The 13,782-nt window shown below is 45.1% G+C and overlaps 1 protein-coding gene across 1 annotated transcript in view; it reads right to left on the bottom strand.

Moving 5' to 3' along the window:
- The window catches only part of NID1 (nidogen 1), a 71,521-nt gene that overhangs the window by 27,685 nt on the left and 30,054 nt on the right, over positions 1–13,782 (bottom strand). The window contains exons 7-10 of the mRNA XM_081039329.1: positions 12,644–12,844; positions 10,384–10,629; positions 8,458–8,601; positions 4,320–4,445 (exon numbers count right to left, since the gene is read on the bottom strand). Of these exons, the coding sequence (XP_080895455.1) occupies positions 4,320–4,445; positions 8,458–8,601; positions 10,384–10,629; positions 12,644–12,844 (717 nt within the window). The remainder of the gene's footprint in view (positions 1–4,319; positions 4,446–8,457; positions 8,602–10,383; positions 10,630–12,643; positions 12,845–13,782) is intronic.

Below are 13,782 nucleotides of genomic sequence, written 5' to 3'. Positions count from 1 at the left end.
ATGAGGGCTCAGGAGATGGGTGAATGACACGGAAGTGAGCCAATAATACCCCACCTGTGCTTTTGCCTCAAAGTGGAAGTCAAGGGCTGAGGTCTAGGTGTGATTTCCAATGGCTAGTTTAAGTACTCTGGGGTTCCCATGACACCATTTAGCTTCTGGGTTTAAAGCTCTAAGACCCAGGACAGAGCCCCATCCCTCACAACGTCAGAACACAACCCTTTAGTCCCTCCAGGAGGTCTGAGTATCTGGATTGTCCCAGATGCAGGAGGACTGCTTGTCTTTCTCTTCAGTGGGTCCTTCCCAAGATTAATCCAGTTTATCTTTCTCCAGTGCTGAGAGAGAGAGAGCGAGAGAGCGAGAGAGGGAAAGAGAGCTAGCGAGCAAGGGAGAGAGCTGTAAGCACTGTCGGGGGAGGTAAAGAAGGGGATACTTCAAAAGTCTGTACCAAACAAGAGGTTAGCAAAGGACTGGCAGATGGGGGCCCAGCCTGTGCACACAGCAGCTTAGACTCCTAGTCAAGAAGGTCAACTACCTCCCACGGGACCGGCACTGTCGCACCCAGTCTCGTGGGCCAAAGGGTGGCCAGGATTTAAATTGCTACAAGTGGTCCCAATTTCCGTGTGGAAAACAGTAACCTGGATTATATCTACCAGTCCATGGGCACAGTCTTGTTCTCTGGGACCCTTTTCTCTCCTCTCACTTCCCATCATGTGTAATGTTCCTCCTTTCTCTAGGGTCCTCTGCCCCAAACTCCCTCAACTACAAAATGTGAAAGGAAACACTCTCAAAGAGGTGGGGACCCAGGAAAGGTAGGAAATATATGTTCAGACAGAACAACCGGAGATGAGCCTCCCTGCACTTCCTCTTCTCTATTTCTTACATCAAATATTTGTGATTTATAGCTGGTAAGGGAACATTTTATAAATTGTTTGCTGAGCCTCCCTTTGCCCCGCCCTTACTAACAGAGGAGGAACTAAGTGCAATCATGTGGAGGTCATAACGTCCCCTGCTCAGCCATCACCTTCACGTGGGTTTCTATAATCGTCAAATCACTTATAGCCAAAGGCAGTTTATAATTTAATGTTTTAAATTATGTTTTTCTTTATGTAAGACCATTTTTCATGCCAAAGCACTTTTCTTCTTAAAGCTTTAAAAGCCAGCTTTACAACTCCGGACAGTTTCATTCTAGCCTTTTCATTTTTAAAATAAAGAAAGCGACTTTCAGTGACTGTTTCACATCAATTAAAATGAAAGTCTTTCCTAAGGCTCTTGACAGCCCGTGCAGTTTTCCTCAGTCATCACACAAATGCAGTTCCTCGATGGTCTTCCTGATTACATCCATTCAAAGAACAGTAATTTTAAAACCAGGACAGACTGAGCCACTGGCCCAGCCACCTAAAGGAGACCTGATATGCATGAGGGGACACCAGTGTGCCCAGCTGTGCTATCCTCCAATGCTCCTGACCTTTCAGAGCTGCAATTTCCCTGAAAATCTGACCCTACCCATTTAACCAATGGGAAACTGCAAGGTGAGATGAAGGGGAAAGTTCTGGAAAGGAGAAAAAACTGGGCTCCAAATGGGAATTAAAAATTAATTACAATTAAATTGTAAATTGGGGGTTCACTTTCCTAGGACCATACCCTGATGAATAAGCAGAGTGGGGAGCTGGTTCTGAGGTGCTGCCACCCACCTGACAATGGTTCCCAAGAGCCACCTGTAGGTTGGCTGGGTTGGGAAATGAGGGAACGAGGGAGAAGGAAGGAAATGCTGAGAAAGAGGAAGGACAATCTGGTGAAAGAAGTCACATCATTGAAAGGAGAGAAAGGGCAGGGTGTAAAGAGCTCTAAGTACAGTGGTCTCACACAGCCTCTGTTACTGAGAATAAGATCTCAACAACGAATGCCTGAAACTGATTTCCCCTAACAACATGACAGGGAAGGGAGGGAGAACAGGAATGCTGGGTGAGGCAAGGCTAAGACTCTAGCCAAGCCTGGCTATGTTCTGCCTGACAGGTGGGCAGGTGTACGAGGCTGTTCAAAAAGATGCTGCAGAGACCTCATGGGACCTCAGACTTCCGAACGCTCCATACACCAGGCCACATATTGTAGGGCCGTGTCCACTCAGAGCTGCGTCTCCATCTCCATACAAAGGTGTTTCACAGGCAAGCTGAGGCCCATGTTTCCTTTATGTAAACATACTTTGCACCTTCCAATTAGAGATAAAAGTTTTCACCCAGCAGAAAAGAGAAAGTTATAGGTTTACAGAAAATACCAAATATGGACTTCCACGAAGCAGCCCTTCCCATAGTGGATTCCTCACTTGCTCTTAGCCAAAAGGCCGAGAAGCAATCCATAATAGATTCTAATCACAAACAGATAATTTCCTCCAGCCAGCCCACGTGCCCTGCCTGAGCCCCAGCCCCTCACAGCTGGCAGGGCAGAGCCGGCCTCCTAATCGTTCCAGATTCTTTCCTCATCTTTCCCTGCTCTGACCCAGAGAGAAACTTTCCCAACCCAGCCTTCCAATCAGGATGCTGTCTTAATAAAGAATTCCGGGGGAGGTAAAACTGACCACTAAATTATGCAGAGAGAAGACAGAGGTGCTAGTTTGGATGCCTTTAGGCAGACTTGGTTTGACCCAGAGAGCCATCTCTCCACACAGTGAGTCTTAAAGAAGCTCACGGAAAGGGGTGAAGAGCCCAGTGGCCGGAACTGTACAGGGTCTGCAGGCGGAGGGAGAAACAAGAGGCCTCATGATGCCTGGTCTCATAGAACTTCATGATCTCCAGGCAGTTTTCACACTTGTTTCTGAGCAATGGGATCCCAATAAAATCTTACTGATAATTTGACATAGAAAACTGGAGGCCTGGAGGTCGGGGCGCAGAGGACAAGAGTCTGCCCACGGCTTCCTTGTAGTCTCTTCAGCAGCTCCTGAGCCAGCTCCAAGGGCTCATGGGACACAGTAAACCCATGACCCAGTCTGGTCCCCTCATTTTACAGGTGAGGAACTGAGAGGTTAAGTTTCTTCCTCAAAGTCAAATGCCTACGAGTAGACATTTGCACTCCATCCTGCCTCTCCAGTGAGTGTGGACGTCAGGGATGGTTGGATCCAGAAACCCAGGGCACCGTGCCCAGGACTGCACTTTACCACCCAAAGGGTCAAGGACCCACTACCCAAGTTGGAGCTGAAATGTAATGGAAATGGTGCTGCCAGGAAAAATAAACCTTTGACTCTCCATCTTAAATTACTGCTTCCTGATTGCAGAGAAGGCAATCAGGCCAAACACATAGAAATTATTCTCTATTGAAAAAAGAATACAAGGAACTTTAGGAGGGCTGAAATCTCAACTCTGTGCAAAGAAACTGGCCTCTCTCAATTCACAGCTGTTTGGGTCATACTCAAACTATGAGAACTGCCTGTTCCCTCCCACCCTCAAGATCCACCTCACCCTGTGAGCTTGGCAGTCTCATCCAGGCTTCAAGATGGAACAAACAGAAAGCACGCTGGGATTTAGTAAACAGCATGGAAGGGCAAGGAGGTGGGTCACTGAGGCAGTAAAAGAGAAATCTGTTTTAAATTGGGAAGAGATATTGAGTTCAGATGGCCCATTCAGCACGCTGATCTCCAGACTGGAAATCTCCAAGAACCTTTGAACTAAAATTTTGAGAACAAACAGATCAAAGTGCAGAAGTAAGAAAAAGTGGAAAAATTCAAATAATCTGGCTCTTTTTGGCTGGTCCATCATCACCATCACCCTAAAGCATCATCAACCTAAAGCATAATCAGCTCAAGTAATATCCTCAACTCACTCACTCTGACAGGGCTCAGAAGTTCTGTTACGACTGAGGCTATAACATTGAAATCCCTAAGTAGAATGGCCCAAAAGGGAATGTGAGATGTAAATCAGAAAGAATTCAGTCCAAGGCAGGTATTGACCAAGTGCCTACAAGGTGGTCCCTTCACACGCATCTCAAGGCCACTAATTTAAGGAGAAACAAGTCTAATTGTTTTAATTTGCTGTTAAAAGAAAGAAAAGAATTAAAAGGGTTCTGTAAGAAGGGAACATAATACACAGCTTGCAGCAGGAGAGGTGATGGTCTTACTAGTGTAGACAGTACCAGTACTTATTCCTGGTACACATGATGCTCCAGGGAGTTGGAAGTCGGGTTCATCTTTATAAACTGGCCGGCCCAACTCCAGAACCTGGCACCTTTGCTCTCAGCCAGAATGATTACCTGGAGCAATATCTTTTACACAGGTACTAACATACACCATATGAATAAAGATTTTGAAAATTCCATCGACCTACAGAACTTACCCACGCATGTTCCCTCATCTGAAAACCGGTAGCCCTGCACACACTCACAGCGGAAGGTTCCTGGGTGGTTATTGCAGAGGGCATGGTTCCCACACACCGAGGGCTGTTCTGCACACTCATCAATATCTACAAGAGAGTTTTTAAAAAAATGAAGACCTGGTTTACACCTCTTCATACATCACTAGACATAACACAATAGACAGCACCTTTACCTGCGAGTGGACCTAAACCCAGGCAAAAACCCCAACCAAATGGTATTCAGCTTTTTAAAAATATACTGTAATGAATATTTCTGTGAAATGTTTCAGACACCAGATCTCAGGCAAGAGGGCGGCTCCAGGCACAGCTGGAAGGTTAAGGAACAAAGCCCCTCCTGAGGAGGCCACTTCTACAAGCTGGAACTGGAGGTGGGAGGGTTCAGCGGGCGTAGACTTTGCTGCTGCTCCAACATGACAGAAAAAGACCATTCGGCTCCCACGGCTTCTCCTCCACAGCTCAGAGGACACTCCCAGCACAGATGTCTGGGTGCAGGGTGCAGACGGCAGGGCCGCACGGCTTGAACTCCACTGCTGAAGCACACGAGCACAGAGCAACAGTTTCGAATCCAAAGGACAGAACAAAATCACCCAGGGAACTTTTCCAAGTTGCATGCCCCCTGGAAAGCTTTCTGGAAAGGGAGGCTGTGTGTTTTGAAAAAGCTTATAGATGATTAGGCGGGTGCTCATCCCTCACTCCCTATCTGGAGAGCCACCGGCAGACAGCGTCTGGGGACCCATGGGAGGATGGTCCCCACCCCAACCTCCATCTCCATGCAGGCCTACACCTAGGACCCAAGCTGGGCTATACACCTTTTCTTTCGAGCAAGACTCGAGCAATGTCCCCTCTAATAGCTCATAGTCCTTGCAGTTTGGAAATTCCTCCTAATGTCTAATTTAAATCTTCCCTTCTATAAACTGAGGCCAGGACTTTAATTCTTTCTTTAGTGGAAGTAGTGAATTGGCAATAACTATTTCTCATAAGACACCATAACATGTGCTTGGAGATTATTATTCTTATTAGTGAATATCTGGTGAACCTCATCTCTGGGAAGAGATTTCCTGTCACATAAATCATTCTCTAACCCAACAGGAAAATCCTGGATGATTCTTGTAATTACTGCTTCCTTTTTGACTTTTTTCAGAGTGGCTACATATTTTCAACAAATCTAAGTTTCTCCAATTTAACCCTTTTATAAAGGCCAGGCTTTGAGAAGAGTCTCATGAGTGATTTGTTAAGTGCTAGTACGTACTCCAAATTACTCGAGAGACTATCTGAAACTATCTCTACAGACGCCCAGTTGAGAAATATATGGAGGCCATTCTCCCAGGTTCTGGAGCTCGGTGATTCAACTGGAAATCTCCAAATTACCATGAAGGGCCACTCTGCAGTGCCTGACCAGCCTGTAATGTCATCTATCATTACATCAACGCCATCCACACACAATTACAGCGGCTCAGCCTCAGTTTCCTGAGGCCCTCTAAAAGCCAAAATAACAGATGAAGTGATCTGCTTAATGCAATTTCCTATCAACAGCCTACTGTCTCAGTGCATTAACACTTTGAGGCACATCCTAATGACCCAGAACAAAACATAACCTGACTGGGAGTATACCCACATTCCACAGTGTTAATCTGCCAGAACGAGGACTAAGCACGGGACAAAAGCAAGTCCACACACGACCACCTGTCTTCCTGAGCGAGGACACCAGAGGGTTTTCTAGGAGAGCAGCGGATTACATCAAGCATGGCTGGTTGCTCCTTGTGAAGTGAAGCAAACACTCCCAGGACGACCCGTTCAGGCACCAAGAGTGGGGTCAGCCAGAGGCAAGGGTTGAGCAGCAACAGGTTGGGGTGTCTCCATGCTTTACTAATATTGTTGTTTTATGAAATCGAAGCAGGGCTCCATAAAGACTAAGGAGGTGTATGCTTCTGCTGAGAAATGAGGGTGCCCCACCCCTGTGTGGTGTCCATCCCCATCTTCATGGTCCTGGGAGGACTCTGCTCACACACACAGAATCAGGCTGCTTCAAACTGGCCTGAGCCAATCCAGCCACTCAAGGCTGTCGGGCTTTTTGTGGAAATACTGGGGAACTCTCATGATCCGAAGTGAGTAGGAACTATGCCCTCCCTCACAGTGATATGTTACAAGGAAGATGAGTCTCAGATTAAATTCTACCATGTATACAAAGTTATCAGCAAGTTGGCTAAATAACTGTACAACCCGTTCCTGTGAGCACCTGACATAAAGTTTCAGCCGGAAGCAAACACAGCAATACCCTGACAGCAGGGCCTGCTAAGCTTCAGGTTAAATCGGCACGCTAAAGCCGCCCTTAATTGGAGGCATGGAATTCCAGACCTAAGGCATGCTTTCCAAACTCCAAGGCTGCAGGGCTCACCAGATTCTTATACCCCAGTCACTTGAAGGGGCTGCTCATCTTTCTGGACAAATGTACGTATGTATGCCCTTCATTTCACTAGTAAAGCTGACTTCTAAAGCATTCCTTACATTCATTAGTGAGCCCTCAGGAGCAGAGTGAGGTAGCACGGGTTGAAGCACCTGACATTCCCGCACGAGTTGCCTCTGGTTTAAGAACTCTTCATTGAGTCCGCCTTGGTACTGTGTTTCCCTGAAAATAAGACCTGGCCGGATCGTCAGCTCTAATGTGTCTTTTGGTGCAAAAATTAATATGTTATAAGACCCAGTCTTACATTATAGTAAAATAAGACCGGGTCTTCTATTAATTTTTGCTCCAAAAGACACATTAGAGCTGACAGTCCAGCTGGGTCTTATTTTCGAGGAAACACGGTAGCAAATTCCAATTTAATAACAAACATATGCGAAAGTACATCTATGTGAAAATCTTTGAAATTAAAGTATAAATAATAAGTGCAATGAGAAGACAGCGTAATATACATGCTTCAGTCAGAGACTTATGTTCCAGTACTCTATCGCTGACTTACTTTAACAATTTCCTCATCTATAAAAACAGAAATGGATCTCCTACCCAGTAGGATGGCCACTATCGAAACAACAGAGTTGGTGAGGATGTGGAGAAATTGCAGCCCTTGCACACGGCTATTGGGAATGTAAAATGGTCCACCTGCTGTGGAAAACAGTACACTAGTTCCTCAAAACTCAAACACAGAATTCCCGTATGATCCAGCAATTCCACTTGTGGGTATAAACCCAAAAGAGTGGAAAGCAGGAACTTAAACAGATATTTGCACATCTGTGTTCATAGCAGCATTATTCATAGTAGCAAAAGAATCGAAGCAACTCAAGCATCCATTGACGGATGGATTTTTTTAAATGTAGTATATGCATATGATGGAATATTATTCAGCCTTATAAAGGAAGGAAGTTCTGACACAGGCTATAACATGAATGGACCTTGAGGACATCGTGCTTAGTGAAACAAGCCAGTCACAAAAGGACAAATACTGTATGGTTCCACTTATATGAGGTCCCTAGAGGATTCAAATTCATAAAGTAGAATAGTGGGTGCCAGGGGTGGGAGGCAGGAGGATGGGAAGTTGTTGTTCAATGGGAACAGAGCTTCAGTTTTGCAAATGAAAAAGTTCTAGAGATGGATGATGGTGATGGTTGCACAAGGTGAACGTACTTACTTAGTGCCACTGAACCATACACTTAACAATGGTTAAAATGACAAATGTTATATTATGTGTATTTTATCATAATTAAAAACAATTTTTAAAAGACAGAGATTGTTTCACTAGTTGTTGAATTAAATGAGATGGTATTTGTGAAGCAGCTCACACAAACGTGCCTGGGGACGTTACAGTTATGAGTATTATAAACAGTGCTGACTTGATCTTTCCTTTACACCCGTGTTCTTATAGTGGTGTATGGCTTTACAAGTTCTGCTCCGCTGCTTAGACTCTGTGCATTTGATCGGAGGAAAGAAAGGGGCAGTGCCCCTGACATTACTGAGGGGACACCGAGTGTGGAGCATGGCATGCCCTCACACTCCTGCAACGCGCTTCCTCCCCCACCCACACCCTCCACCTGGTACAGGATCTGGACACCTCCTCCCAGCCTGTCTCCTATGCCACCTCCCACTCAGAACAGACAGCTGTACCATAGCAGGTGCGCCCATCTCCTCGGAAGCCGATGGAGCACTCGCAGGTGAACTGTGTCCCCGGGCCAGGCCGGCAGGCCGCATTGGTGTCACACCCATGAGTGCCGAGATAGCAAGGGTTCTGCAGGGCGTCAGGGGAGCCATCTGTGAAGGCAGAGACATTGAAACCAGGTAAGTCCTCAGAAACCCTTGCAGGTTCCTCCTTCCAGAAAGGAAGGCAAGACCGAGGACCAGGGAGCGGCGTCCTGGAACAGGGAACCAGTGTGCTAGATACTTTCCCTTCAAGCATCTTTGCCGCAAGCATTTCCACCGTATAACTCACTGGCCGTAAGGCGATTGTGTGTAAAAAAAGATAAAATCATGACAATTAAAGAGGGACATTAAAAAAGACTTCATAAAATTTAAAAGACCTTATTGCAAAATACAGACTATTTAAATACATTTCAAATGTGCGTAGATTCATGGCAATACTGCGCAAATAACTGATCTCACTTTGTGATTGTACCTAAGCCCTTATTTCGTTCTGTGGGAAACGTGACTTCACCTCGGTGCCTCAAAGAGGCCCCTCGGCCTTCCCTGTCTCCTCCCCCTTTGTAGTTGTTTCAGAATAAGAAGCCAGCCAACTCTTAGGGGAAAAGTCATCCTCATCTGGAAGAATGCTGTTTTAAGACGACCGCTATTTAACTATTTTATCTGCCATTGAAAGACCCACATTAATGCCATTTCTGGTAAGCAAAGAAAATCCGAAAAGGGTTTTTGCTTTTACTCAAAAGCATTCCCTCACATATGTAGGTCTTTCGTAAAAGTGAAGTGGTGTAACAGTGAACTTTCAAAAAGCAGGTTAGGCCATTTAGGCTCAGGGAAGGTTTCAGTAGGAACTCTCTACTTTCAGAGAGCAGGAAAAACCTGTATTTTATCTCTTTTTATGACGAGATTGCCTTACAATTAGGGGGTGAAAATGTTTGCAGCCAAAATGTTTGCGACAAAGATGTCTATGGCAAAAATACCAGACAGGAAAGCAGCTGCCTCCTGTGTCACCCTGGGCAGGACCAGCAAACCACATCCCACGGGCCCCACGCCTGTTTTTTTTAATCAAATTTCACTGGAAACTAGCCACACCCATTGGCTTGCATACAGTCTATGGCTGCTTTTGTGCACAATGACAGAAGTGAGATCTGTGACAGATCTGTGAGATCTGGATGGCTGGCAAAGCCTAAAATATTTACTATCTGGCCATTTACTATTTGCCTAGAGCCTCAGCTATCAAAGGAGGAAGAAGACACCTGCCCTCCTGCTCCATGGAGCCAGATGAGGACAAATGTGACCAACTGGAGAAGTGACCTGGGTATGGCAGGCAAACCAAAATAACTGAAAAAAAGAAAGACCTTAACTCCGGGCCAAACATGCAGAACCCTTGGGGATCAGAAATTTGGACGATGTGAAATCTGACAGAGATGTCACAGTAGCTCCCCAAAATGCCAGTTCCTTTCACGCAGCCAAAAGCACCCACAGACCAGACCTCAGCACCCACAAGGTGCCGTCACAGGACAGTCTGTTGTAGGCTCCGCGCCTGACTTTCATCAAATCTTATTTAGATTTCCTCAGCCTCTGAGCACACATTTCTTTCAGGGTTGAATATTTTAAAAGCCCGGCCAAGGCCAGCTGCAGGCTTGGATGGCCTGATCTGTAAGGTGACTCACAGGTGAGCATTCTTCACTCCTCCCCAAACCAAATAATGAGCAGGTCTTAGGTTAGCTGAACAGAGACAGGTAGGCTTTCTAAGAAATCACAGACTTCAAGACATTTTTTTCTGTAAGGAAGCTATTTTAGCAGAATTTTCTTCCTACTCGAGTAGGAGACAAAAAACAACACGTCACAGAGGAGAGACAGATGTGTGGCTCACATGCCCGAGCTGCCGTCTCTTACCCCGCACGGGCCCGATGGAGTTGCTCAGAGCATAGCGCAGGATCCTCTCCTCCTGGTTGTACAGGACAAACACGCTGTCTACCGAGAGCTGCTGGGTGCTGGGCTGGGCCGGCCTGGAGTCATCGTGGACACACTCCTGGAAGGTGATAGTCTGGCGCCACTGGTAGGCGTGGACGTTCGAAGCAGCAGTGCCATCCCGCTCAGGCTGTGTTACAGTGTACTCCCGGGTGGAGGAGGACGTGATCACTGCGATGGAGGAGGGCAGGAGGGAGACAAAGGAGGCAGCGTAAAGATGCAGAGTCTTCACGGAGGGCTTTGAAACCCTCAGCAGTATCCCCTGCCCACAGTGCTACCAGGGGAGAGAGCAGGTGCAGAAGGTAAATAAGAGCCTTCATTTCTATGCTACCTAGATTTCCCATACGATTATTGGTATTATTTGCATCACTAATATTTGTTGCTTTTTCTCATCAAGTGCTTCTCTATAAGTTCCTAAGCCACTAAGAACCAACCCAGAGGTTAAGGTCTGGTGGAAAGAGGCCACGGTTGGAAGCAGATACACCTGAACTCACACCTCGGACCATCACTCATAACCTGTGTGACCACAGGCTGGTCGCTAACTTCTTTAGCCTCAGTTTCCTTTAGAGCGTGGATTGGGATGAGGATGAGGTAATGTATGTCAAGTTTCTGGAACCGAGCAGGCCAATATTTTATTAAGATCAATTACCGCTTAAGGAACACTTACCACGTGACTAGCACAGTGCTGACTGCTTCATATAGTTTATTTCACTTAAGAGTCAATAAATAGTGGTTCTTATGTATAATCCTAGATCAAGCTGTTCTCTGACATTAAAAAATAAGACATGAAATGAATGTCAGTAGTCAGTTCCTGACAATTTACTAAGTGCTATGAGCAAACCTCAACAGAAAAGAAAGTCTTCCCCACTCAAGAGACCCTGCTTTTCACCCCTGCCATGAAACTCAACTTCCTATTTAAAAAAAGTATAAAAGAGTCTTTATATTTGTGTGCTCTGCTGTAGTTCAAAATAAAGCCAGAGGATAAATAAAAGATTAGTGTAAGCTGCTTCTTGTCCAGCTCCCACGTGCTGGGCTGCCAGAAACACCATCTGGTTGCAGGCTGACCACAGGCTGGGGTCCTGCTACTCATTCCACCTCTTAGTCACCCACTGTCGTCCCCTCAGGAGAGCTAACCAAGCCACAAAGTCTTGGTAATTGGTGCAACCTTCGGCAATTTAATAAGAGCCTTGAAAAGGTTCTTATTGTTTGACTCAGCACATCTGTTTCTAGGAATTGAGTCTTAGAAAAGAATCAGAAATTTGGTCAAGATTTATAATGAAGATGGTCATTTCAACTTGTTATGAGAAGGGAAAATTGGAACTAACCCAAGCTTTAGAAAACAGAATAGTTTAAATCAATAAAAGTTGTACAGATTCATTAAAAAGTGTTTTCAAAGCCTACTTAATAAAACCATAAGATATTCATGATTCGACATTAACTGGAAAAGTGAAGCTATAATAATGTGGCATGATTGCAATTTTATTTAAATAGACTGTATACCTCACTGTAGATTATATAATAGTATTACATCAATGTTAAATTTCCTGATTTTGATTATTGTACTGCGTCCACGTAAGAGAATATACTTGTATAAGAAAACACATGAAGTATTTAGGGATAAAGGATTATAATATCTACAACTTTCAAAAATTATATATGTGCATAATGAGCAAGAGAGAGAATGATAAAATAAAGGTAGCAAAATGTTAGCTGATGAAGTGGAGTCAATGGTATGTGGAAATTGTGCTCTTCTCAACTTTTCTGTGAATTTAAAATTATTTAAAATAAAAAGTTAAAAACTCCATGTAGATATATAGTATAATAAAATTATATTACTTCATTTTGAAATTAGATAGGATGTTGAGATATTTATACTGGGATATTATATACGAGTTGGTATATATATTTTGGGATTTTTTATATAGTATACACTAGGGGAAAGATTGAAAAGGAATATATTTATACTGATAAGGATATCCTGGTTTTACAACTCTAGGTTATGCTTATTTTATTTCTGCACTAAACTCTCTACAGGAATTGTGTACTATTTGTAATAAGTGGGCAAGGTGATTTCGTAAAGTATCGCCCCGTGTATTTCACTCTCTGAAGCCCAGGAGACTGTACCAGCTTGGGCTGTGGCGGTGGTGGCTGGGAGCCCATGGTGAGCACCAGGTTGTCTCCTCACCATTGCGGGAGTAGTGGTAGAGCTCCGTGTAGGGCTCAATGTGCACCGAGGAGCCCACCGGGATATGCGGCACGTGGCCCTCCAGCTCCGTGTCGATGGTCAGGTGTCCGTGCTCGTCGATACCGCTGAACCGCTGCTTGATGACCAGCTTACCCGGGTGTCCCACGAAGGTCACCTCGGCCTGGCGGGTGAACTCACCCCCTGGAAAGCAAGGTCAGTCTGTCACTTTGCTCTCAGGGAAGCCACCCTCGTGCTCTCCCTAGGCTCACAGTGCTGGTCATCAAGATGTGTGTGGGGGGGTGCTTCAGTTTGCTTGGTAGAAATGGAGCCGATGACACTAAGGACAGAGCTGGGATATCCATGTGGCCCAACTGAGTCATGCACGAGAAGCTCCTTCCTAGCCACAAACCAGCATTGAGATGCGTTGGCTCAGGGGTTGTGCTGAAAACGTAGGGGACCAGGGTTTAACGCTCAACTGTGCTAAGTACTGGTCAGGTGAACTTAACCCCACTAAGCCTCCAATTCCTGACAATAAAAAAAGGGACACACTGTATCTTGTGGAGATGAGATGAGATCCAGTTTGTTAAACGGTGCTCTGCCAAATGTCAAGTGCTCCAAGATGTCAGCTAAGTCCTGGTCAGGTTGGGTGAATTGTTCAGGGCAAACCATCACCAGTACCAGAAACCACACCAGGAGGATACTCAAGGGTGTTGGATCAGGAACTCTCCTGGGTCTGTGCAGGGAAAACTATTTCCGCCTCTTCCAGCTTCTCCCCTTGTCCACATGAACATACACCCATTGAGACAGGGGCTGGCATGCTACCTCCCTGGGGCTAAGTCCCACTAGCAACCCCTGAGCTAAGAATGGTCTTCACATTTTTAAATGTTTTTTTTTAATCAAAAGAATAATATTTCATGATATGTGAAAACTACATGACATTTAAATTTCAGTGCTATTAATAAAGTTTTATTGGAACACAGTCATGCTCATTCCTTTGCATATCACCTATGGCTGCTTTCTCTCTACAGTGACAGAGTTCAGTAGTTGCAACAGAGATTGTATAGGCCTGAAATATTTAGGCAGAGCTTAAAATATTTACTATCTGGTACTTTGCAGAAAGAGTTGACAACTTCTACTTT

The sequence above is a fragment of the Rhinolophus hipposideros genome (assembly GCF_964194185.1).
Source record: "Rhinolophus hipposideros genome assembly, chromosome: 26".
Classification (NCBI taxonomy): domain Eukaryota; kingdom Metazoa; phylum Chordata; class Mammalia; order Chiroptera; family Rhinolophidae; genus Rhinolophus; species Rhinolophus hipposideros.
Note: the sequence above shows the minus strand (reverse complement) of the source record. Positions and strands in the feature narration are given on the sequence as shown.